General features: G+C 51.9%; 1 protein-coding gene across 4 annotated transcripts in view; it reads right to left on the reverse strand.

Moving 5' to 3' along the window:
• Positions 1 to 27570, reverse strand: part of SMG6 (SMG6 nonsense mediated mRNA decay factor) — an 89603-nt gene that overhangs the window by 50882 nt on the left and 11151 nt on the right. For all 4 annotated transcript variants that reach the window (XM_015880519.2, XM_015880518.2, XM_015880520.2 and 1 more), the window contains exons 9-10: positions 15856 to 15917; positions 12646 to 12791 (exon numbers count right to left, since the gene is read on the reverse strand). In XM_015880519.2, the coding sequence (XP_015736005.1) occupies positions 12646 to 12791; positions 15856 to 15917 (208 nt within the window). The remainder of the gene's footprint in view (positions 1 to 12645; positions 12792 to 15855; positions 15918 to 27570) is intronic.

Raw genomic sequence — 27570 nt, forward strand, 5'->3', positions numbered from 1 at the left:
TTGCAGTGAAATCCCCGGCACCTTCACACTTTGGAGCAGGACCCAGCAGCTTGGCATAGGCCAACTGAAGGCTCTGGGAGTGCTCCTGCCACCCCCAACCCACCCCAACAGAAAATAAATGCCCAGTGGATATAACATTGAACATTCAGAGGTCAGCAATACCAGAGTTAGAGCAGCTCATGGAAGTTCAAGCCAAGCTTGAACATTTGGACGCTCCAAGGTTGCCCCAATGGCATATCACTTTATCCCCCCCCCTCACGTTGGCTTTTCCAGTTGACACAGAAATGAATGGTTGCCAAAGACCCTCCTGCAGAACCCTTCTCATGTGCTGAAACACGAACACAGTAAGGACTGCAGAAAAACATTGTTTGGGGGGGATGGAGATGGCTCAGTGCTATGCAGAACTCGGTTCTGTCTCTGCCTTGGTCACACACTCCCAAGTGGACCCAGAAGTCACTTGGCCCACATTCACATCACATTATATCATATTATATTTGCACACTCCTAACAGCTCACAAGCAACACAGAGGGGACCAGATTTGCAGACGATGTGCAACTGCAGCTACGAGCACAGCTAATGAGAGCCCTGCACTGAAGATGGATGAAACCCACAGAAGACAACGCATTCAGGACAAGTCCATCTACTGTATCTCAAGGTGAGCACTTGAAATGTAGAAAGCTAGATTCCCAGCTGCATACATCAGAGACACCATCCAGAAAGCATCCAGAACCAAGACAGAAGCGAGTTTTTGCCATCCAGTTGTTTGGACCTGAACCACAGAGGATGGCAATAACAACCAACAAGTTCTTTGCAGAACTCTCATGGGAAGGGGAAAGAGTTTTACACAAGCGATGGCACAACAGCAAAACAGAGCCCAGGGTTTTCTGGCCACGTCATCATCTGCTTTGCCAGAGAGCTCCTGTCTGCATCACAGCACACCTCTGGCAAGTGAAGAGCTGCAGAACACTCTGAGGTTTGCAATGGTACGCACATGGACACGGCCAGCTTCACCCATCCAAGCGCCGGCGGTGAATGGGGGCTGTGTGCTCCTCCTGTGGAAATTTGGAACGAGCTCCGCTCCGAGCAGTGCCACGCATAGGAAGGTTCTCAGGTGTCGGGTGAGCAATTCCCTGCTGGCAGGGCTGAAACCACAGGCACAAACCCACAGCACACAGGGAACCGATTCCAGGAAGTCTAACATCCGAGCCCCGATATTAGAAAATATGATCTCAGTGCTCACACGGAGCTGGACCTTGGGTCCCAAATACCACAGCCCCCCCCCAAACACCTGGACTAACCAGCACCATTAACCTCCTCACCACCAGCAGGCACAATGAGAGGCAGCGATCTGAGCCAGGGTTGGCACGACCCACAGATGCTGTGGTTACACCACTCCCATGTGCAGGGAGAAGAGCCCTGACCCGCTGCTCTCAGCTCACAACACCCCTCCAGCATCCCAGCACTGCGACATTCCCTGCTCAGATTCAAAAACCTGCTGCAGTTCCAAAGAGGGCTTTGGTTTCACTGTGACCAGCAGCTCGGAGACTCACAGTTACTATACAGCCGAATAAAATATTTTTTCATCAATTTAACGCCAGCATGTCTGTGTTTGGAAACTTTGAAAATCCATGTTGTATGGTTTACTGCACTGGAAAAGGTGCCAACAGAGTTTCAAAGGAAGGGAAGTGTATAACTGTTTCCTTTCAAATGCATTTTCCAATGGGATCCATTGAGGGAAAAGGCTGGAACTAACTAAAACATTATTAAAAACTGTTATGAAAAGAGACAGAGAGATGGAAAAAGATAGACAAAAAGTCCAATACACAGCCGAGAGGGAGGGAGGGAGACAGGCAGCAAGAAAGGGGATATGGGCAGCAAGACACTTTGGGTGGGGAGAAAGGGGCGAGACGGGGAGTTTTATCTGGCAGACCCACTCGTGGTTTCATATTGTTGCAGATCGATTGATCGGGATTTCAAGTGCTGCTGGCCCGGTGGCACGAGGAGAACCACAGAGCTGGCTGTGAGCGCAGCGCCTGCGAACTGCTGACCTTCAGTTTTCAAACCAAAAATATTCTTTGGGAAACGGTTCCACTGGGTTCCAGCCTGGTCTGCCAAGAGCAAACGAGCACTACTAACCTGAAGCAACACCCAGGACTAATAACCTGAAGCAGCTCCCGGGTGTGATTCACACGGCGGGGTGACAGCACTGTGTGCTGGGCTCAGCACAGCCTCGTGCACTGAGAGAAGGCACTGATTGCTCACATTGCTGCCGCAGTGGACACACGGATGCTCCTCTGTTGGCTGCATTCCGACTGCTCTAACAAAGCCTGCGAACAGCAAGATGCTCAGGGCCATGCGGCACAGCCACAGCTCCACTCCTGCTTCAGCTGCCCTGCAAGTTAAGGGGCTGGAAAAGCACGTTTTGTAGCGTTACCTCCGTGCCCCCTGACTTTGGGAATGGTCCAAGGCCCTGCTGTTCTGCTGGGCTTCAAAGAGCCAGGCCGGGGTGGGCAGTGCCTGCCGAGCTGCGGGGCTGCGGTTCTTCGGGGTGTAGCAACCGTGGGCTGTAGCACACATGTCGAGGGATGAGGGGAAAAAAATAAACAGACAGACAAAAGAATGAGGATGCTCTGCCAATTCCAATTGTGCAGCTTTTATTTTAAATACTTATCAAGCTGAGAAAGAGCAGAGTTCTTGGAAAATAAGGTTTCCTTTCTTCCAATGCCAGTGTCAAACACCCTCCAGGACGGGTACGGCACAGGCGCAGCCGCCATCCCGTCCCACCCACCCTGGCAGGGATCAGGGCTAACAGCCCTGCTGCTTCTGGTAAAGAGATTGCTCCTATTTTATTATTATTATTATTATTATTAATCTCCAATCTGGCTGGGTTCAAATTATGGCCAATTACCCACCAACACTTCTCGCTAATAAAATCAAATTTTACGGGCCCTAATTACTGCTTTCGCTCAACTGCTCGACGGGAAGCGGAGCGCTGCAGACGTACAGGGCAGGGAGGGAACATTCAGCCCTGTGTGCCAGCAGATGGCATGAGGGGTCCCCAGTGCCAGGGGTCCCCAAGGTCAGTGACACGCACCCCCAAAGCAGGATGCCCGCTGCCTGCAGTGCCAAGCCAGCCCTAAGACCACCACACTACCAAAGCAGTGAATACATCCCATTTTAGAAGCAATAACCAAAAGCCAAGTGGGGCTGCTCCTCCTGTCCATGGGACAGAGGGAAGGCAGCCCTCCCCCCCAGCCCTGCTCCCACCTCACCTCTCTGTTACCCATACAGTTAATTGAAGGAGACGGGTGCACAAGCCAAAACAGCAGAGATGTAAAAATTCCTGCAAACAACACAAAATATCCCAGCTCCCAGCCCTCAGCTCCCTCACTTTCTGGTCCTACAGCACAAGCAGGAGCCCCACAGGTGCCTGCAGCCCTCTCACATCACGCTGGGCCATCTCCGCAGTGCCGGGCTGATGGAGAGTCTCAAAGCAGCGCTGCCACGCAGGTATCCCGGCTCAGCTGGGGAACGCGGCTCTGCTGCAGTGATTAATTTCTCTTTCTTAAGCAGGATTACTTTAATTTTCAAGGCCTAATGGAGTCCAGCTGCGACAGGGAGGGAACGCTGCAGCGGTACAAAGACGGACCCTTCCACGCCGGTGCAAACTCAACGCGTACACACACACACACACACAAAGACCTATAAAAAGGATGCACTGCGGCGGGATATTTTTAGTCTTGACAATACGGCACTAAAAATACGACTTTGCTAATACATCACTACAGAAATATTCCCAGTGTCCATTCAAGGAACGGTTTAAAACATTTATTTTTGTTTCCTTTCGCGATGGTCAGAGAGGAGGGAGAAAATAGAAACTCATTGATAAGAGGAAACGAGAGAGACATGAAAAATTGAAAACTACCTAAAAGCTCATGGAGAGGTTTATTTTATTAGTTCTTAATAAATATCTTGCAGATTTCCTCAGGAAATACACCAGATCACATGTAAAATAGTTTGGTACTGATGTCAACTGTGTCAGCATATGAAATCTATTAGGGTGAAGCCACAGCAGGGTGATCAGCGTGCTGAAAAACTGCACGGCACCGAGGCGGGGGGGCGGGGGGGAATCTCACGGCCCTTCCAAATTCTTCGAGAGGTAAAAAAGTCAGCCAAGACGCAGAGAGAGAGAGAGAGAGAGAGAGAGAGCAAAAAGAAAGAGAAAAAAAAAAAAAAGAAAAAGAAAAAAAAAAAGATCCCACATCCTGCTTTGCTCTGCCAGCAATGTGAAGTGCCCAGAGATTAATTCTATGTCTGGCCTGGAAATGTGACTTTAAAGCATGGAGGGAGGAGGAGGAGGAGAGAAGGCCAAGCAATGGGGCCTGGCACTGTGCCACTGAACCCCCCCGCCCCCTCCCCAATGCTGCGTTTCAACATAGACAGCAGCAAACCCCAGCAGACGGCAGCTCCGAGCGCTGCCAGGGCCTCGCACCAGCTGCACTGCGTCTCAGCCCCGCGCAGATGGGCCTGAGAGCATCACTTCCTCCTCGCCTGCCTGCCTGCCTGCCGGCCTCGCGAAGCACAGCACATGTGGCTGAGCCGCTCCCCAAGGCGGGCTGGGGGCCCCGTTGGCTGTACTGCATAGGGCCGGGTCAGAGCTTGGCTCCCCGGGCTCTGTGCGGATGGGTTTGTGCTGTTCCCAAAGTGAGCTTGGCAGCTGGAGCCTCTCCTCTCTCTGGGATGCTATCTGGAGAGCAGGCGATGCTTGCGCAAGCTGCCCTTCCCTGAGCATTGGTTGGAGATGGGAGGACCCCTGTGGATATGGCATGAGAAGAGGGAGCCCATGGGCAGGGCTGCCCTTATGGGTACCTGGTATGGTAGGGGATAAGTCTATGGGGTAAGCGGGCTGGCTTGTGACTGCTGCCCACATGGGATGCAACGATGCATGCCAGATCTGTTCCATCCATGGAATGGTCACCATGCCCTCTGCATGCTGCCCTATGGTCACGCTAAGCACAGCTACCTCAAGGCACAGCAACCAATGCTATCAGCTCACTAGACTGCAAACCATCCACACCAGGGTTCAACAACCCTACCGTGTCCTGGCTGCAGTACCAGGCACCTCCATAGAAAGGTGAGTACTGAAAGTCAAATGGAACCAGATCTCGTTTTTCCAACACAAAGCCCATTGGATAGCATGGGCAGAGCCTAACGTGCAGATACACACACTAACCATAGAAAATCAAAGGTCTCCATAGATAAACCTGCATGGGGGACACCTCCTATCCTCAGACACACATATAAGTAGAAACACATCCCCAATTACGCTGCTATTATGGACTGAGCATTGGGAAAGAAGAGCTCCCCCCCTACTCCCAAGGCTGCTCACTCCCAGCAGAAACCTGCCCAGTGCTGGACACTTGTATTGTGCCATGAGCAGGAGGAAGCAGAGCACGGCCAGCCCTGACCCTACAGGAGGGGAGCTCGGTGTGTTGGGCAGCCCTGGGGCAGGAGCTGAAGCTCAGCAAGTTGGCACGGCACAGCTGAGCCCACACGGGGAGCGGGCACGGGGCGGGCAGCCCGCCTTGCTGCACCTGGCACGCTATAAAACAACCCCGCAAGCTCAATCAAGAGTTTTACAACTTCACAAAGCACCATAATTAGCCTAATTATACAACGTTCTTCTCAGAGAATTAAATAGAAAGACAGTAATTGACTCGGTGTTGCTTAGAAGCGCGAGGAAATCAAAGGCGCAACGCACATTAAAGAGTCAGAAACATCTCTTTAAAAGTGAGAGGATTTCCTGTCACGGTACAAACATCTGAAGCTTCACCCAACCGCTGCACCTGGCGAGACCCCACTCCCCAGCACCCCTCTGTGCCGGGGCACGGCCACAGCGGGCACCTCCTTCCTCGCCACGCAGCGGGAGCACTGGGGACACCGCGTGCCAACGCTCTGCTTCCTGCCCTCCCTTTGCACACAGCAGAGCTGCTCCTTCGCACAGCGAGCAGCAGCACATGTGTTCCAGCCCATGGCCCGGTGGCACAGCCACGTGCACGCAGCTTGGCGCGTCCCCGGCCCTGCTCTGACTTGCCACTGGGGCAGCAGAAGCTTGGCTGCAAAGCAGACTCGAGCTTGGGGATTACAAATCATTTCCCTCTAGTTGTTACCCTGAAATGAGATCTCGGTATCGTTTGGTGGAACGGCTTCAAGGCCAGCCGTAAGGATGTGCTCATGTGACAGGCAGAGCGGGCAGGAGCCCCGCTGAGCTCATCCAGTGCTGCTCAACAGGGACTTCTGCTGTGCTCAGACACACATACACACACACAGAGCAGTGAGTGCTCTGTTTCACTGGAAACCTTCCCCTTCCCTGCCACAAAGCCCCGCTCCATCTCCTGCCACCGAAGGTGACGGCTACATTTCAGAAACCTGAACTGCGAGTGGAAACTCCCTGCAGCGCGGTGCTTATTGCATCTCCTGCTGGCACTTGGGGCAAGGGGAAAAAAAGTCACATGGCTTTCTGGACACACATCTCGCTGAGGAGTCTTGCATCAGAGGGCAGAAGCCAGCAGCCAGGAAAATAACTCCAATTACGGTAAATAAATCCCCAAATATGTGACAATCTGCCTTTTAAACAGGAAACAGAGGGGAATAAGCAAAGGAAGACTCTGGTCTAAACATTGCTGCCACCAGCCTCAAGAGCCCAGGAGCAAAGCTCCGAGACACGTCTGGGCCAAACGCATGTTACCTGAACTTTGCTGATGCAAAGTCTCAACTCCGAGACAGTTTCCTTCCCCCAAAGGAAAGGCGCCTGCAGTTCCCGGTGGCTGTGCCAACCTCTCCAGGCACTTGGAGAAGCCCAGGAGAGCCAGCTGCCACCTCCGGACATGTGCGTGGTCCCCACGGTGCTGTGTGAGCACAGGAAGCAGCAGGCTGACACAAGCAGTGTGGGTGTCACGCACGCTTGTGCCACGTCAGCCTTGTCCTGCAAACCTGGATGTGGCCACCAGCAGCCGGCTACCTCTTGTATCCAGTGGCTATGATGAGCCTCCACACCAGCACTGCAATGCAGAGGAAGATGGATCATCTCCTGCTTCAAACCCAAACCTGAAGCAAAGAAGAAGAGCAGCAACATGAAAGGAGGAGAAGGATGAATTTAAGGATCGCTTCCTTCCAAACTGAAGGCCTTGGGAAGCATTATGGCCTGCCAGCACCTCGCTAATGCTGCAGCTCTGCAGCCTCGTGGGGCAACAGCATGCTGTCACTGCCAGCTGCACGCTGGTGACCTCAGTGCAGACACTTCAGTGCACACTTGCTGTGTGACAAGCCAAGCCCCACCATCGCTCAGCTCCATCCTCCCAGCAAGGAGGGTTTGCATTACAAACCCAAGGCCCCAGGGGGAGGCGGAGGGACCTCAGGCTCCAGGGCCACTGCTGCCAATAGGACAGGAGCTCATACAGCGGGAGAAGCCTTCACCTCCCATTTGCCATGCCCCAAGCTGGCAGAGCTGCCCAAACTCTGGGGTAGCACACATTTAACCATGCAAGAAGGTAAACGATGAGAAAATGACTCTGCTCTGCTCCCCAGACAGGGGAAGATCAAGTTGCTGCTTCTGCTATCTACAACCTGAGGTTTATTAAGCTTTGCTTTGTGCCTAATTTTAAAACTCCACCAAACCGAGGCAGCCGTTCACAGCACTGCTGTATTTTTAAACTCCCTCACATGCACTGGACACCCTTGCAATCAGCTCCCAGTCCGCTCCAACATGCAAGGTGTGGTTACAGTCTCACGAGAAGCCATTGAGATGTGAGTGCAGCAGCACGGTGCTACATGCTCCCTCCAAGGCTTTTTGCTGCTGCTGTGCTCCGCTCTGAGCAAAGCTGGGGTCCAACCATCAGAAACCAAACCAGCACTGCGGAGATGGTCAGAGACTGAGCCCAGTTCTGCCACCACCACCACCCTCCGCAGCCTCTCCGGGGATATTTTAAGGGTTTACGCTTTAGCTTATGAGGCTGAGCAGCTGCGGTCAGCAAAGCGAAACGCGCTGCAGGCAGAGCAGGGCCGTGCGGTGGCAGGACGGCAGCAAAGCTCACAGCAAATATGGTCTGAATTCTGGGGGTCCAGTGCCCCTCTGCAGCCAGGCCGGGGCTGAGCATTCATGGCAGGAGGAGGGAGGACAATCCTACACCTGCAAGGAGCTGCAGCTCATCTCCACCAACGTGTGGATCCCACCTACCAGGGAGATTTGGGCAAGAAGCTGGTGCAGGTCTTCAAGCATCAAACAGGACCATGCAACATTTGAAAACCTTTGCAAGAGCTCTCATTAGTGAGCATTCATACGTGGAAGAATGAGCATGAGCCTGAGCGTTTCTGCAGCAATGGGCTGTGCAGCATCAACCGATCTCACACAGCATGGCAGTGCAAAGGGACTCACACTGCTCTGACCTCGCAGCAGGGAGTGAATTCTCCCACCTTGCCTCACCAGCCTTCAACTTCTTCTCTAGCACCAAAAACCAGACCTCGCTCAGCTCCCAGAGGGCAGCCTGAGCCCAGCTGCTTCCACCAACGCTCCCCTGCGACCTCCTGTCCAAGCAGCAGGTTTTCCTCCCCACTCACCAGCACGGCCACCCTGCTCTGCCCAAAGTCCCCTCCAGCAGCAGTGCTCAGCCACAGCCTCCCCGCATGCCTCTGTTCCATCAGCCCCAGGGGATGCAACTTCCCCCCCCCAACGGCACGTGCTGAGGATGCACATATGGCAGCCCCCCCCCTCCTTCCACCTAAACCCGACCTCCTAACAAACTCCACACAGCACAATGCGACAGGCTCGGGAGTGCCAGAAGGCATCCAGGTGCTGCAGCCTGATGCTTCACACCCACAGCCAGGCAAATTTGCTGGGATTTCCGGGAAGTGTCTCTAGGGTGCCCCGTGCTGCACCCCCACTTTGGTGTATGCTTGTTTGGAATGCGGGCCTGTCGGGGGGGAGAGGGGAAGTTATTCTGGTGGTGGCCTATGAATAACATCCAGTGATTTATAGGAAGTATAATCCAATAATACAGTAAAATAAAACAGTGTGTCTGAGATGGGTTTGATTCCAGGAATTATAAAACAAATTATTAAAGAGAGAGAGAAAGAAAAAAAGCCTCAGAGAGGCCAGATCGGAGTAAATTGGGCACAGATGGGCTGGGAGGGGGTTTCTCTCTCTCCCCTCACCGAGATGCCCCTGCCGCAAGCACGGCTTCAATTAGTCTTTGCAGAAACCAGAGTTTTATTTCCCCAAATTACAGAATTAAAAAAAAATTAAAATGCTTGGAGTGTTTGTGGTTGGGATAAAGGGATCCAAACTTCTCTGTTAGCTGATGGTGCAGATGGCTACCAAACTGTTAAAAGGGCCACCCCGTGAAGAGGCTGGAGCCCAGGAGAGACCAAACCCTTTGGAAACCACCAACACCCTGCGATGCACTGGTGACAACGTGGGGCTGCTCCAGCAATGGCACCTCCCAGCCACACAGAGCACCCACCTCTCTGCTTCCATACCTTGGGTGGGCTCTACTTGCTCCACAGGCTACCAGCATCTTTGTCCCACCTTTGTCCTGCCATAAGGCTGCCAGCCAGGAGGTCAAGGGACCAGCCGGCTGCATGTCCCCCATCACCAATGGGGAGGTTGGGCTCATAGGGAGCAGTGTGTTGGCTGGTGCAGAACAGCAGGGGAATGTTCCATGTGGGAATTCTTTGGCTTCCTCTGGCAGGGAAAACAACAGACCCAAGCCATTTCCTGGGGTCTTCCCAGTGTTGCAAGGGTAGCTGCAATCAGCTCCTGCTCCGGGAAGGTGAGCACAGCCCTGCTGCCAGCACCAGGCATAGGGCTGTAATCAGCTCTACACCCCAAAAAATGATCAGATGGGCACAGGGCCATCTTTGCAAAGAGCAGGAGGAGACACTGCTGCAAACACTGCAATGCAGGGGCAAAGGAAAATGAGTGAAAAGCAAAGAGCAGCAGATAGAAACCATTCTACATGAGCCACCAGCCTGCCATGCTGCTGCAGGACTTGGGACAGACTGAATGTAACCTGCTCAATGAAGCTGAGAGTAAGGAAATAGCAGGGTGGGTGTCTGGCATCAGTCTGAGGAAGAAAGTGGAAAGATATTTACTTAAGTGAGTTTGATTATTAATACTTCCATGTTTTCTCAATACCCAAATCGGCGATTAGAAATATGTGTTAATTGGCAATGAATTAAAGTATGCAAAATTCTCCACGTCGAGACTGCCTGCAACACCACCCCACAAGTGCTAGTAGAACCCCCCAACCCCAGCACCAGGGACTCATTAGACAACAGAGAGGGGGCAAGAAGCAAGTAAACCTTCAAGTTTCTCAGGAGCAGCTGCGGCCCCACAGAATGGAAATACATGGGAGGGGAGGGAGGGAGCACCTGCCCCAAGAGATATCTGCCCCCGGACAGCGAGGAGAGGAGGCTCTCAGACCTCCCTCACTGACCCCAAACACACACATCTCCTGCTACCGACAGCTCGCAGTGAACATCAGACAGAGCCGTGCCATGGGAAGGACACAGCAGCTCCGATCCCGGATCTGCAGGAGGATTGCAGTAGGAGGGGATCTCTAGAGGTCACTCGGTCCAACTGCAGGATTAGATGCAGCCTCACAGAGCTCACCCAGCCAAGCCCTGCCTCCAACGAGCGCTGCTCCCAGCAGGGCTTCCTGGCAGTGGGGATGCACTCAGGGTGGAACTGCTCCCTGCATCCCCTCTGCACCCACTGCTGCCCATGCAGCTGCAGCCCGGAGAGGTGACTCATGTGCTGGGAAATGGAAACCCGCACCTTCCCAACAGCCCTTTGCCACATGCTCCAATCTGCCCCCTGCCCACAGCATCCCACACACAGAGGGGAAGAAGCCAACACCCTCCCTGCTCTGTACTGGGCACTTGGTAATAACACATGGAGCTTTCTTGCTTGCCTTTTAAACTCCAGGCTCTTTGCTTGCCTTTTTCTTCTCACCCCCTCCCCTTGTGCACCCAACTCCCAGCACTTCTCAGTATCACTGCGTCGGCACTGAGCCCAACGCGGGCTCTGCCAACACTCAGCACACGAGCACTCAGAGACCACCGGAGCGTTTGTGCTGACAACAGAATTAGCTTTGCCAACAACATTCCTCACAACCTTTTAGGGTCACCAGAGCAAGGAGCCCTCAGGGGCACAAAGCATCAGATGGCAGCCGCAGTGCCATCCAACCCACAGCACTTCTCCAACCCCACCACCTGCTCTGTGTACGGTCCACAGGTCCCCAGCAGGAGCAAATTTGCTTTCTCCAGAGATAAGAGAGCTGGGAGCAGCTGGCAACTACTCACACAGGAGACAAGAAACTCCAAGAAGACTTATTTTGCACAGGAGATAAAAAGTGCTCCCTTTCTGTCACTCACTCACTCACATCCACAGCTCAGCTGCGGATGGAGGAGCACAGTCCAGTGGTCTGAGAGCTGGGATTGCTTCCAGCCTTGCCACGGGGGCTTCTACACAACCCAGACAGATTTCTTCCTCTTTACCACCCGCTCCTGTCTGAGAGTGCAGACACAGCTATTAATATACCTACCGGGGGGCCGCACACAGGCATTGCTCATCATCAGAAAGTGCTTTGCAGCTCAGACATAAACACACTGGTGCTGGTTGGCACCTAGTAGGAAGGAGGGCACGTCCTCATTAGCAGCACTGACGGCTCACAGGATTTCCCAAAGGGGAGGGATGGTGCCTGTGAAGCACACAGCATGGGGAGCCACGTGGCCCAGCCCTCTGGCTGCCACCAGCCCACTTGGCCACCAAGAACCACAACTGACACACAGGGGAGAAATCGCCCAGCGGCAGCACACCACGGCTCAGCCCCGCAGCCCGTGTGGTGGCTTTGATTGAGATCCATCTGTTTTTGGAAGCTGTATCTCAAGCCATCAGTGTGCAACACGCTACTTCCCCCAGTTAAGGAGCATGGCCCTTTCTGTGCTCCCAAAAACATGGCCCAGGCTGACCCAGGCACCTGCTGCTGGGGGGCTGAAGGGAGAAACACACACCCTGGAAGCACGATTTCAAACCCAGAGGAAAGGATTCTGCTTTGGTAGCATCCCTGCTAAGTAACAAATTAAATGACAGTGCCCACATCTTGGGCAGATGGAGGAGGATGAGTGACATGAGATGTGCTTTATCGTCCAGGTGCCTTAACACAGGGCATAGCCTCCAGCAGCACTTCCCATGGCACTGCTCAGCCACCCACACAGACACAGACAACAACATTCTGCCCTCAGCCAGCCCTCCAAGATCCTCCCATCCCTCACAGTGCCAACGTGGGCACTGAGCAGGACCTGGGCGAAGCACCGGAAGGGCAGAGCCGTAGTACAGAGCCTTCTGTCCATGCCTGATGACTCAGGCTCCAGGGGGATGTGATGCCTCCTCACTCCACATCATTAAACACCTCACTGAGGCCTTCCAGCACAAGCCACGGCATTTCTGCTATCCTTACACACACCGACACCCCCAGGTATCCAACCCTGTTGGACTCGAGCTGGGTATGTGCCCTCCACCCTTCTCCATCCACAGCTCAAAGAAAGACGAGCGATCCCATTTCCCTTAAAGCAGCATATGGTACCTTTGGGCTGGGAGTTGTACACTGCAAACATGTTGATAGCCACGAGCTGGAGCATGCGGGCGCTTCCGATGGGAGGGGGGCTGTGCTGCAGCAGGACCTGGAACTCCCTCAGGACCTCCTCGGCCACCGCAGGGAACGTCTCCATCCTGCAGACAGAGAGAGATGCTGTAGAGCAGAAGGCAGACTGTGCCCTGGGGAGGGTGGCACAGCTCCCTGTGTCACCTTGCCTGGTAAACAGGGATCCCCCACAAGGCACTGATGGGTTGCTGCCCATGCCAGAGCCATAGGGAATCGCTGCCTCTGGAGTGAAGGTGCAGGCGGGTGCGAGGGAGACAGACGAAGCCTTCCTCGGTGAGGGCAGCGAGGGATTGCTCTGTAACCAACAGGCAGCATTCCTTTGGCAGGAAAACACGGCCTTTATGAGTCATTTCTGACCAACCATTTTTTTCTACTGACTTCTACCAAGCTGGGAGGGGTGCCAAGAGGCCAGCAGCTCGCTTGGACCAGGAGCAGCCCATGGGACTCCCAAGAAACACGGGTTGCAGCAAACGGCACACACTGGTGCCACATTGCGGATGTGGCAATTCCAAGTGTGTTGAACGCTGGCCAAGAACACACTTCCTCCAGAGAACAGTGCCTGTCCCCAGTTCCTGTGCTGGTGTTGCCTATGGGGACAGGACTCATGGAGCCCTCCAAGCTGTGCACTCCCAGCACAGTGAGAAAGCTGTCAGCTCTCGCTGTTTGGAGCCCTGCCTTGCTCAGGGGACAGGAACCTGCAGTCCTCTGGTCCTGCTAGCTGCTATTGCTCATCACACACAGCTGCAGTGCCACGCCGGGGACGAGGTGTGCTTTCAACACTGCTCACAAGCGCCCGTGGAAAGCTGACACGTTTATCCTGTTCTTCATCTGGCGTCACTAGGGGAATTAGCCGAGGTTACTTACAGAGCTGATGGATCCTCAGCAATCCCCCAGCTGAAGTGTGCTCAGCAATGGAACCGACTGCAAAGCGCACAGTCAGTTCACAGAAACAGCGGTGACGTGGCTGCCCACAACGGCCCTCCCAGGAGCCCTCACCTGGTATTCCCTGAAGGCATCTTGATATAAAGATGCTGCCAAAAAAATGTGCAAACTGGTGGGGAAAATAAAAGAATAGTTCTCCTATCCCACTGCCTCCTCTGCTTAGTGTGCTCTGTTCCTTCTCGGTCCTGCACTAGAAAAAGTCACAGCTGGACCAAGCAAGAATGAGCAATGGGCTGCAGCAAGTGCCAGCTCCTTATCTGTGACAGCGTAACTCAACGTGCCCGCAATGGGAGGGAGGGAGCCAGAATGTGCAGTGGGTACAGAGCAGGGAGCCAGGACAGGCAGCCTCAAGGGCCTCCAGAGCAATTTCCTCTATCTTCCCCCTGAGAGATTCAGATCTTGTGATATCAGCATGCTACAGACTGGATTAGCAAGCCACTTCTGGTAACCCACATGGGCAATTCTACTGGGCTTCCCCAACAGACTTTCAGGACAGCAGTAGGCTCTATTTTTAAAGACAGAATTGCTTTCTGCTTAACCATATTTCACAGATGCCTTTCAACAACTGGTTCTACCTAGCAGCAGGGGTACCCTCTGCCTTGGCACTGTTTGCCAGAGTGATGCAAAGCCTCCATTACCTTCCCAGAGACGTGGGCTGTAACAAATAGGTCCCTTGTATTTGGTAGCCCTGCAGAACGGAGCAGCTCTGTCAGCACAAAAGCGTTGCTCCCTCTCAAAGAGGCAACTTCCCTGGAGCTGAGGCACAGCCAGGGACTGAGAGCAAAATGATTGACTCTAAAGACTTCCTAATTTTGAGAAATCTCAGACCACATCCAACATACGCAGCAACATCCTTGTAGGGCAGATGGGCCACTGGGGATGGAGGAGCCCTTTGTGGAATGGGTCATTAGCGAGGAGATGGAGATTACTGCCATGGAATAACAAGAAGGAACAGTGAGGGCTTCCTCAGCCCTGCCAGCTGTGCCTGGATATTGCAGCACATCTGGAATGGCATGCAGTAACCCCACTGAGTTCAGAACCAGCAGGTCAAGAATTGAGCAGAAGCTTTTAATAACATACTTACCTGTGGTTTTGGGAACAAGATGGCTCAAAATTAACTCAACACCATCTTTTCCATACTTTATACAGATAAATTACCATAGACCCTGCCCAGAGAGGACTCAGCCATTCCTCACCTTTTACCTATTTTAAGCACGGAAGCTGTTTAGCAGGGCTGGACGATTTCTCTTCCTGTGTCATGTTATTACTTTCTAGTTCCCTTCTAAGTACTTCAGGGGATCTTCTGCCATTAAACATACTTGGGTTTTCTAAATGACTGTCCTGGGAAGCAACCGCCTCTAACACTACATCTTAATTTCACAAAAGTCTCGGGAGCCAAATGTGCAAGCAATCACTGCAACATCCCCATTAATCCCCCTGCTGGCAAATGCTCAGCCCAGAGCTCGGCCGTGAGCACAGCCTGGCAGAGCTGTGGACCAGCAGCTCCCTGGACGTTCTGCCCCACAGCACAGACATGCTGCCATCAACAAACCTAGTGTGGGGGCTCTGCTTCTGCTTACCACTGCTTTATGAAGGGTGCAAGGTCAAGCACGTGCCACCCCAGAGAGCATGGAACAAACACTGTGGCTTCAGGCTGCATCACGGCATCAGTGCTGGTGTGCTGCATTCTTCTTCTTCCTCTCTCCAAGGAGGGGAGGATGACAGGCTCAGGGAACAGGCTGTCAATGGGCAGCAGCTCCCAGCCCTGTGCTGTTTTGCCCATGGGCTTTGTGCCTCACTGAGTGCTCCCAGAGCCACCACTGCACTGGCTGGGACTGAGGGTGGTGGGAGAGGAGGGGACAACACCAGAGATTAAAGTGGAAGGTGCACAGTTTGTAAGCAAAAAAGGGAGAAAAGAGCCTCCAGTCCCCACTGGGTGCACATCAGCTGGCTGAGCCCAGCTTGTGCCACAGGGTCCCAGTGCACGAGGCCTTGAGTTGGGGGGAGAAAACCCCAACACTAACCATTGTGGATTGCAGGGCGGGTAGGGAGAATAGGAACCAGGAGGCTAGGCCTGCAAGAATTCACACCCTGTGCCCTCAGCTCCAAACACAGCTTAGTTGCTAACAATATTAAATTCCAAAAAGACTTGTAATGTAGGAAAATAAAATAAACATCCTGCACACTTACCCAATCCTGGTAAACAGCTTCCCATGGGCATGGAGAAAACTGAGGATGAACCTTTTGTTCAGCTGCATGGGAAAAAAAAAAAGAGAGAGAGAGAGGAGAAAACAATTAAACTCTCTCCGATTTCCTGTGAATTAAGAACGTCCCCAGTGACAGAAGAACCTGGCCTGGATGCTGGGGGTGGCACTGGAGATGGGAACCAAATGGACATGCCCGAACTCTTACAAACATCATGCACACAGGCGAGGGCAAGTGCCAAACAGCTGGATGAGAGCAGGGAGAGGGCGGTGGAGGCACAGCACCCTCTGCTGGGGTCGGGCTGATTGCTGCAGCCCCAGGCACTGCTCTGCTCCCTGAGCGGGGGACCCAGCGCTTCCCACCGATGGGAAAAAGCAAAAGGAAAAACAGAAGCGATTTGGTTCAGCGCTCAGCGGTTGCCGCAGAGGCTGGGAGCAGCCTCTGGTCAAGGCAGGGAGGGAAATCCTCGTTAACGCTTTGCTGCAGTGAGCTCAGCTGCAAAGTTCAGAGCTCGTTTGTGCCGTGTCGGTGCCACTTCCATAAGCACAGGGTTTGGGGGTGAGGTGTTACCCTTTCATTTAACCCCAGCCTTAAGCAACTGCAAAGAGGGAGCCCAGGTTTCTCAGGAAAGCCCCTGCAAAGCTGCAGCAGAGATGCTAGGCAGGGCTTGGCATTTCTAAGCAGTTTCTAGTGCAACACGGAGCAGAGTGGATGCAGGGGAAGCTGTCTCAAGCACTCTGTATGATGGCAGCTTCCTGCCCCAATGAGGTCCAACAACACCAAAATCCAGCCCAATTTGTTCCTTACTGCTGCTCCAGTAGCAAGCTGGGTTTTCCCCATCCTTATCTGAATAGCTCTGAAGAAGGCTGTGGGTGGCAGAGTCACTCTGCATGACCTTGGAGGTGGCTGTGTCACCCAGGAGCAGCCTGGCCCCTCTCATACCTTCTCTCCAAGAGGGAGCTTTCATCCAACGCCTGCACAGCCTCACCACGATGAGAAAAGCCAGACCCTGAGCACAGCACAGGGAGATGCTGACCAGCAACAACCCGGTCCAGCACCGCTGCTCCGCTCCCATTCACACATCAATTTTATATCCTGAATCCCTCTGCAAAGCACAGCAGCATCCTTTCCATTTCCAAGAGAGAAGGAGAGCTGGCAGGAAGGGCAATGCCCAACCAAGTGGCACCAGGCAGAGCACAGGGCAGCTGCCTCCTGCCTGCATCTGCCCAACTCCCCAGCTCCCATCATTCTGTATGCAAGCAGCCTGGCGAGGTGCGACGGCTCAGTGAGGTGTAATTAACCCAGGCTGCAGTCCCAGAGGACCCATGCAGGAGAATGATGCCCTGCTGCAGAGTCGCTCCTGGGCCATGTGCGAGTTTCAACATAAAATCTGTCTCATAAAACAAGCCAGACCAATTAAACTGGCCCCCGCAGCAAGGGGTTCTTGCTTACTCACTATTTTACTGCTGCCCTAAAGAGCCCTTTTCCACTGGAACCTGACTTTATTTGCCACCATTTTATTAACTCTGCAGATGAAACCCAAAGAGACTGGGGAATACTGGGACAGCTGAGCTAAGCCCTTATTCACTTTGCCAGCAATGTAAGGACGGCTGTATTTCTACCATCCTCTTTAAGACACCAAGGCAGCTCAGAGCTTCAAAGGCGGCACACGTACAGAAAACAAGAAATAAGGACACCAGTCCTTTCCCAGGCCCACACGAAGCCCACAGCCCTGAGAACTGCAGCACTTTACCATCAGCTGGAGAGAAACCAAACTCCCCACTTTGAATGGAAAGTGCCCCTGCGTTCATCCAGAGACAGCAGCAGGACCCAAAGACCTGTGCTAAATCCATTGGAAGCTCCCAACTCAGTCTCTTCATCACCAATCCCAAGGACATCACAGGAATCAGTGCTGAATCGGGACATGCATATGTGCATACAGAAATACAAGGTTTTTTTCTAAAGGAAGCAGGATGCACACCTCCAGGAATGAAGCGCATTTTATCCCTCTAGCCAACTTCAGCAAGCAGCAGCAAGCCCAGGCTGAGACCTGTGTGCCCCAGTGCTGTGGCACCACATGCAGGCACCTCTCGTGCTTGTTTCATCACTTTTTCTCTCACAGCCTCAAGGTTTTGATGAGCTCATCACTTAACTTTGGACCTTTCATCTTTGAGTTCACGCCAGGGCCACGGGCTGCTTTGACTGGGCTTTTCTCCGAATGACTCTTTCCCTGGTGACTCACCTGCCCCTCGGTCTGCAGGAGCCCTCTCTGCTCCTCCTGTCAAATGCTGCTTCTCACGGCTGGAGGGAAACAGCGACTTCCACTGAGCAGCCCACAGCAGGGAGGAGGAGGAGGAAGTCCCACCACCCGCTGTTCTGCATTCGCACAGCGGACAGGAACACTTCCCCAAAGCCCCGCTCAGCTGCCCAGAGTCCTGTTAGCAGGAGGCCTGCACCAATGCCATGGCTTCATCTGACTCACTGCGCAATTCAAGAGTGGGTCCCCTCCAAGGGATTCCTCAGAACGGTCCTCTTGCCCACGCTGGGATGTAGGGCTCCCTACACACATCACTGCTCTGCTCCTTGGGGGAGGTCCCAGTCAGTCGCTTGGGATGAGCCCACCAAGCAATGTTGATGCATCAATGAAACAACGTCAAAAAAGAGACTTTGTCCCTTCCAGCTGAACAGCGGGCATCACTGATATGGAAGTTATGAGCATATAGTGAAGGCATTAGTTATAAAAACAAACCAGCTGTCAAGGAGAAGAAGGGGTCCCTGCACACAGTAGTGCCTGAAGCTGAAAACAGCTGTTTCGGCTGTCATGAGTCAGCATGTGCAGACAGACTAAATCCACCTGGGAAGAAGCAACCTCACAAGAGGAAGCAATCCACTGCTGCTCGGGGAGCATTCACACACCACACCTCCAACCAAAGTGGATTTGTTGCCATGGAAGAAATCAACAGTGACTAACAACTCCACTCCGAGCACCTCAATGCACAGATAGCAACAGCCAGCTCAAATCACAGCAGCCACGACGAGGAACATCCTGACAGCGCACCACAGAGCAAAGGCGATCAGACAGCTGAATGGAAGGTCTGGCATGGCTCGAGCCAGAAATGAAGAGAGCAAGACCCAACCTCAAGAGACTGCGCCATGATTAGAAAGGGTTGAAAACGCCTCCCACCCTCGTGTAGAAACACAGGAAATGCCACCAGGGTGCACAGGAAAAGGAGTGCCACGAGGCGGGCCGAGAAGCAGAGCCATGGACCCATTTGGCTCACTGCAGGGAGTGCACAGAGTTTGGCACCTGAGCATCAGCCCCAGCTGTGAAGGAGGCACCAAATAAGGGAAGGATTCTGGAGCAGCGACTCCTGGGGAAAAAAAGCGTTTCAAGTTAAAAATTGTTACTTCAGGTTTGGAAGTAAATTTCAGGATCTGGTCTTTATCAAGCGAGGCAAACTTTCTTCAACATCAGCAAAGCATCTGTGGAGCAGAAAGCAGTGTCAGAGTCAAAATAGGCTGCAAAAGACAAGTCCATTAATCAAGAGACCAGATGCAAAACTGCCTGCAACGAACACGCTGCCTCCGCAGGAGTGGAAGGGGCTGGAGCACTGCGGGATGCTCCCCAAAGTCTGGGGTATCCTCAGTGATGAGGGGTTGGGACACAGACCACAGAGCCACACAGTTCAGCTCCAAAACACGTACCACACTCATCCCAAATATTTGCATGGTTTCTTGGGCAGCCAAGGCTTTTCCAGGCACAGCTTCTTTGCTGGGAATCCAGGCACCTCAGGCATGCCGGACCTCCCTCCCAGCTCCAGGGCTGGATATCTCACATTGAATATTACTGCTCCCCTACGTATCCTTCAGCTAAATGCCAGCCCAGCTCTTAGCCCAAGCCATCCTCACCCCACAAGGCCCAGCTCTGGCTGCTGCTGCCCATGGCAGTATCTCAGTGCAGCAGCACTGAGCATAGATTGCTTCCTGAAACCCAGGATGCTGCAGAATTCCTCTTCCTATATCACCTGCAAGTGCATACAGATACAGAGCTTCACTTGGCTTCTCCTGGCCACGTGTTCTACTGCAGGTATCCGTTTAGCAGTGCAATGTCCTGCCCTGAATTGGATTCATTTTTGTAGCAAGAAAAGCATCTCCAGTGAGAGTCCCAGTTCTCAAACATGAGACACCATACGAATGAAAATCCAATTTACTATGACGTGGAAAAAAGAGGGAACCCTGATGTATCGTGGCCTTGAGGCACAGAAAACTCATTTACAGGTTAAGAAAATTTGATACGCTCCTGCAGCTTCCTGATCTTTTGGGCTGCAGCAGCTGTGGCTCTAAGACACATCTTATGGCTTTACGAGTTACAAGGCAGCATCCCAGCAAGAGAAAAAGAGGCAGTAAGGAAGCCCTTCAGCACAGCCGATGAGCTTTTGATTTATTCCCCTTCATCACTGCAGGAAGCAGGTGAGATGAGAAACATAAGCAAGAAAATGGTGCGTGTTAGTAATGCAGAATTGAGCGATGGTGACTTCGCTGTCTCTGAAACAAATACCTGGCCTATAAGGATGTTTGATATGATTTAATCATGAAGCTATTAGTAGCACATTCAATTTACAGAAAACAGGTCAGCTCAAGTGTTTATATGCATGTGATTTTGTTTGCGACCAGACCTGTATCTAAGCTGCTTGTAGAGCATTTAAATCAGCAACGTGCAATGTTCTCAGATAAAAAGAACAGACTAAACGCAGTATATGGTGATTCAATAAGTTAAAACCTGATCGAATTAACATCTTCAAAAGCAACAGCCTTCAGGGAACCCTCACTAAACTGGATGGGAATAGGTCAGCAGAGGCTTTCCACCAGCGTTGCTATCAGTGAACTGAAAGTAAATCCAGTCGCCAACTGCCTGTGGTACAAAGGGAGCAATAAGCACTGATGGTCGCGGTGCATTCACATGAGGTTATTATAACAGTTTCATAATCCGGGTTTTTCCAACGCTGAGTGCCACATCATACATCTCACATGGTGGAAAAATCAGCCTCCTGGGCCAGCTCCCATAGAAAGGCTTTAAGGGATTCCCAGAACAACGTCCAGCAGAAGGGTTAACACATCCCTCACGCAGGGCAGGCACTGGACAGCACATTTACATCTATATACGGCACTGGCGAGACTGACACTGAAATACCACATCCAGTTCTGGTGCCCTTGTTTTTAAAGAGATGCTGAAAAACTGGAAGAGGTCCAACAAACAGCCATAAAAGCGATTCAAACACTAGAAATAATGTCTTGCAGTGAAAAGAAAACACAAAACTTAAACAGCTCAATCTGTTCGGTGTATCAGGAAAGCCTGGGAGGTGGTTTGATTGCAGTGTGCAAAGCACCTCTGTTGCATTTAAAGGCCCTTTATACACTAGCAGAACTGCAAAGCAAGAGAAGAAATGAGAAACGTGCAGTGTGGAAATAAGGCACAAACGTTTCAGAAGTGGTGCAGTTATCACTGGAACAAACTCCCCAGGAAGAGGGTGGACTCTCAAGGCTGGATGTCTTTCTGGAAGTTTTGCTTTAGCCAAACACAAGTTATTTGGCTTCGTATTGGAGTAGCCGGGTGAAATTTAAAGACCCGTGATATACAGGAGATCACACCAGATGATCTAATGGTCCCTGCTGGCCATAAACTCTATGAATCTATGCAAACATGCCAGAGAGGGTCCTCAGCTGAGATATCAAGTTAACTTTCAGCACAAAACTCTTCACGAATTGGCTCTGGTGCTGCAGGTCATTTAGGATACAAGCTCAGCTCTTCCAGGCTGCATCTGGTTAAGCACTGAGAGATGACCCAGGCAGCGCTGCTCTGTCCAGCAGGTAAGGCAGGCTGCATGCTGTGCGCTGAAGCGGCTCCAAGCAGCAAAAGCAGCTCATACTCAAATACATACTGTTTGCCAGGAGTGAACAGCATCCTCTTCCTGCGATAGAAAACTGACACTGAGAAACGTGCAATGAGTTCAGGCCATATGAAATCTCCTGTTCACGTAGCTCAGGGTGTTGTCAGCCTTCTTCGCTATTCCAGGGCAGGTTATTTGTGGGGTCAAGCACAAAGTGGGGAGATAATGGGAGAGATTAAGAATGGCGAGGATAGAAAAGATATAACTCTAACAGGAGTTAGGCCAACAGAGAAGACATTTGGACAATGGGCTGAGCAGAAGCAGAGCCTTCCAGAAGGATGACAGCGTTATCATCAGCAGCTCACCACGCTTCTGCTCTCCCAGCTGTGCTCAGCAATGAGGGACAGGGCGGTGGCAGCCAGGCTGAGCTCAGCACAGCTCCCATGGGACAGAGCTGGGTCCACGTGTGAGCATCACACAGCTGTCCTGCTGCATTCGGATACATCCGGAGCCTTTGCTCCTACCTGGAACAGTGTAATGCAGGGCACTCAGGCATCTCCCTTTCCACTCTGAACTGCATGGCAATGAAATCTGCTGGGGAGGAAGAGTAGAGCCAAGGACAAAGGAAATGACACAGATTCCAGCAGGTTCCACTCCCTGATCCTCCGGAAGGAAGTTTCTTTCCGAATATCCACCTCCACAGTGGATACGGAATCTGGCTGGAAGTGCCTCATTCGACACTGGAAAGAAATAAATATTCCCCGTGGCAGAAATAAGGGTTTGACTGTGGAATATGAGATGCCAACCCAGCCAGTGTACAACAGAAAAAGTCAAACTGGGCCAACATCAGACGGAGATCAAGGTTAGACTAACAAGAAAGGCTCAAGAGCAATCACTGCCTAACAGCCCTCACCCTGCTCTGGGAAATTTCCCAGTCCCGCTATTAGACATTTTACTTCCTTTACCAGAGCTGCCAATTCCTGCAGCATTCTTGTCTGAAGTGCAAACCCTCCCTTCCCAACACCGCTCTGCAGCGCCTGGATCATCCAACCCACTGCTACGAGAAAGGGCTCGTGTGCAGCAGCAGGAGGGGGTTTGGTTACACACAAATCCCTGGCTGATCAGCACCAGCAGGAGAGGAAATGAGGAAAGAGTGACTGACAGGGAATGGTGGTTTCTGGCTGACTGTGCTCGGTTTTAGGGTATGAGAAGCCTGTTGGAACTTGAAGCTTTGCCCCCCTACTCCGCACAGCCTCTCTGAGCACTGGGATACAGCAGAGCCCCTCACACAGGCGTAAGCCATTGATGTCTTTGTAGGGCTCCCACCTCTGATCCACCACCCTCCTTCCACACACATTAGCACCAGATGCTCGTTATGGGAAGGAGAACACATCGGCCTTTCTCCGCTTCAAGTAACATCAGACCCTGCCTTGTTCTTCACAGTCAGATAAAACCACCAACATGGCCTAAAAATAAATAAAATAACAATAATAAAAATCAACACCAACTTCTGGAAACTCTTACCCGTAGCTTAGCCTCACTATCAGGGTAGTGGCTAAAGGTCAGGTTGTGCTGGAAAGCAGCACATGGGTTCTACATGACACGCACACTCTATGAGGTAACCGGGCTCTATGAGCAGTGCTGAGCATCAATGGGAGATCTGTAGGGTCTTGTTCTGCCTCGTGCTTTTTTGGTTGGATTGCTAACGCGTAAACCACAGCTGAGGAGGTTTTTAGAAGTTCAAAACGATCAGTGTTTGAAAGAAGTGCAAGCAGAGAGGGTGCACAACTGGTCGGCAAAAATGTCAGCGCTGGTTGCATGGCTGAATGTCACGTCTCAAACCCAGAGAGGCTATGAGTGTGGTTTTAGTGTTTAACCAGCTTCAACTGCAGCCTGGCACTCTTTTACTTCCTCTGCACTGAAGGCTCCTCACTGCTGGGGGAAAGAAACCAATCTCACCGCGTGAAACCAAACGGCTAGAGTAAAAATAAAGCCCTGAGGTGGTTTGGTGACCTGAGGTCATATTAGGAGGTGGAGGGGTTGCTGGCTGGGGAAAGCACTCAGAAATACTCACGCTGCCAACCAAGAAAGAGATTGCAAGAAAGGAGGCAAGGCAGAGAATCAACACGAGTCCAGCACTAAAGAGGTTGAAACGCCTCTTTTGCACGCTACCAGCTCCCCCGTGCTCAAAACAGTTTGTAAACCGTTTCCTAAACACAAAGGGGAAAAAAAAAAAACCCAGACCTAGTCCTGACCTCCACGAATGAGTAACCAAACCCAACTGCTTCCTGCCAGCTTGTGGGGGTGAGAAATGGAGGCTGCTGGGCAGGGCAGATGGAACTCCGGGTTTCTCCCTCTCAAGTACCGCTTTGGGCATAAAAATTAGGGATTCAACATCTCCCGCTGCCTTTTCACGTGGGTGGTGGGTAAAGGAGAGGAATAAGGAGGGGCAGCCCTCTGTTGACTACTAGTGCTCAACGTTCCCACCCCGCAGAGTCTCTCTGTGCCATAGGAGAGGCTCAGAAGAGGACTACAGCACAGCCAAATTTCGAGTCAAATACAAGGCAACAGAGCAGCAAGCAGCAGGCTGGAGGGGAAGCACTGCCCTCCCCTAACAGTAAGGGCAGACCATTCTGCACCAGACCGCAGACAGCATCACTATGTCGCATACTAGAGAGCACCTAAGCGTAGACAAACTTCCTGATCTAAGAGCAGCTGCCTTCCTGCAATAAGGCGCTGATGGCAGCCTGACCCACGGCCCCACTGTGAGACCTTGGGTAAACCCTGCAGTGAGAGAAACCCAGCCCCTGCGTCCCCTCCCTTTGGGGACACACCTATGTCACCGCTCTGGTGCAGCTCGAACATATAACAGGCGTGAGAAAAGGCTTCAGCAGAGAGCACTGCTGGTCCCATGGTTTCTATTCCCTCCACTCTCTGCACATGTGTGCAATGCTGGGTGTAAATAATGCATACGAAAGTTAGACTGTGAGCTTTCAGAGCACTGTGCAAGCATGCAGGGTTACCCTTTGCATCTCAGCAGTGAAAGGAAGGCAGGCAGTGAATGCAGACCCTGCTGTATTGCACGCCCATGCTTTCACACTGCCAGAAGTGCCACCCAGCCATACCGGACCCATCAGCCGGCAGCAGAACAGGGGCAGATGCCTCAGATTAATGAGCCTCCCAAGTGGCTTCTCGTCCACCTGTATGGAAGAGCAGCCATCATTACAGTGATACATCATTTCCACTTCAGTCTGTCATTAATTTCTAGTTGTATATAATGAAAAAGCTGACAGCAAAAGGAGCTGCCCTCAAACAGGGATGCTTCTGTGGGGTATCTGCACGAGGTAAGCTGGGCTCAGCTCACATCACAGCAGCCTCTCCACAAACCAGACACTTCTAGGGACTGCAGGCAGTGTCAGTAGGGCCACCCCAACACTGAGCACAGATCACTACTGTTACTCAGTGTGATCAGCCCCAGCACAGGACAGGATGATGGAGCACAATGGCCAGAATCCCCCACCAAAACTTCTAATGGATAAACACAAGGTCTGATCCTCCTGCTGCCCCAGCAGTGCTCCTCTCCATATGTAGAACCCCAGAGGGAAAGCTGCACTGCCTGAAACCAGCTGGGAGAAGGAGCCAGTCCAGAGCAGCTGCTGCCCAAGAGGAACAAGGACACAGGGGAGAAACAACAAACACGGCCACGGAAAAACGGATGTGAAAAGTGCAGGAGCTGACTGGGACAGTGACCCTATTCCCAGCTTATAACACGTGCCCTCCATCAAGGCGGTGCTTTAGGCAGCCCCCAGGAGCGCAGTTGTTCCCTGTCTTCCTCCTGCCTTGGACTATGAATAGGCTGCAGAGGTGTAAGTGGACACAGCATTCATGGTGTACAGACAAATGGTGTCACATAAAGCTAAGCAGGGGAGAATAACTAAGAAAGAAAGTGAGAATCTTTGCAAATATCTTATCTTGGAAAGAAAGAAAAGAATCACAGCCAAAGCTATTAAAAAGATAACTCCAAGCAGACACTGCCATACAAGTTCTCAGTTGTCTAAATCCAGACCTGGAGGGAAAAGAAGAACAAGTCTCACAATCTCCCCTGCTTTAAGAGCGGCCTCATCCTTCTCCCAGGTTTCAGATAGCGGATCTTCTCCCTGCATGCCTAACACTCATCTCATACTCTAAGACTTGGTAGATGGAAGCAGACGATGGGCTCCAGAGGAAAACAGCACCATTCACCCCAAAGAAAATACAAACACTCAAAGGTACACACTGCTTACAGCTCCAGCACGTGTTTGGGTGGTCCTGTGTGGAGCCAGGACTTGGACTTGATGATTGCTACAGGCCTCTTGCAGCTTGGGATATTCTGTGACCCTGTAAAAAAGGGTTGTTGCTCTGAGAGCACCCAACACGAGGTAAAAGCAACACTTCTGTTTCTAACCAGCAGGCTGAGCAGAAACAGTTCCTGCACCGATGCACAGAGCTGGGAGAGCAGATCTCAGCTCTGGTCTCAGCTTTCCTAGAAGCTTTTTGGGTGGCTCTACCAACTTTCTGAAGGCTCTGCAAGACAGAGCCCAGGAGGCTTAATGCTTTAATGATTCCAAAGCACTCAAACATCTGGAGAGAAGTATTATTCAATTACTGTTATGCCAAGGGAAAACCTCACTTCCATTATCCCAGCTGCAACTATGCAGTAATCTTTATTAGTGCACTCATGCTACGTGATAACATTAGGAAGTATCTACTGCAGAGCACGGGCAGCAGGCAACTGCAACTGTGGGAACCGTAACTCAGCGTTTCCTGACAGAGGTGATTAAAATCTCAAACTTAGTGTAATATTAACACTTTCTCAAGAGACTGACAGCACATTTGCCCTGTTTACTTTACCAACTCACAGCCTGCGCAGTGAGCTGCAGACAGTACTATCACGTTTAAGATCAATATAGACCCAAGGCAAACGAAACCAGGGGCACAGAACAAGTAGGACCCAGCTCTCCGGTTCACTCTGCCTTATCCAGCAGTTTATTAGGAAAAAGAAAAAGGAATAGGGCTGCCCACTGATTCTGCCTCCTTTTTTGCCTTTCTTAGTGGATTCCTACACAAAATTGGGTAAGCAGGGCACCGGGTCACCCTGAACCCTCAAGTCACTGCACACCTAGAAGTACATAACATATGAAAGACCACAGAAAACAGCCAAGAGAAAAACAGAATGAAACTCCAAAAGGCTGCAGATGTAACGGACAAACCCTAACCACAGAAAGGGAGGCTGCAACCCAAATGCTTCTCCTGTCCCATGCCTTCCATGCCAGCACTGCCAAATGGTTACTGGGAAGATGCACGTCTCTTGGTGTAGACAGGTGGCACATGCTTCCAGTTCTCCATCTTCCTACAATAACAGGACATAGCAAACTGTGGAAGAAGCAGCTATGTCAAACCTCTACCTAAACAGAGTGCGCCAAGGCAAAATTGCCAGCCTTGCACACCATCTGTCTCCATCACAGTGATGACTGCAGCGTGAACCGCCCTTCTGCAGCCTTGTGGTCATACTTTATTTACTCCTTTCAGCTAACTTCTAACCCTGAAGTAAAGCTGCCTTTATATAGGGCTAAAGAGGGAGGGGAAAAAAAAACGAGCACCACAGCACCATGCAAGTATGCATGGAACAGACTGACAGATACAGAGTGCAGATCTGCAGGTCCCAGGAGGGATGCAATCAGCATCTCTCTGCCCAGCTTCTCCCCACACCTCTGCCTGTATGCAGGCAGAGCTGTTGGGTTCTATGATCACTTTGCATCTGCTCCTGAAAGCT

This window comes from Coturnix japonica, chromosome 19 (genome assembly GCF_001577835.2).
Source record: "Coturnix japonica isolate 7356 chromosome 19, Coturnix japonica 2.1, whole genome shotgun sequence".
NCBI classification, from domain to species: Eukaryota; Metazoa; Chordata; class Aves; order Galliformes; family Phasianidae; genus Coturnix; species Coturnix japonica.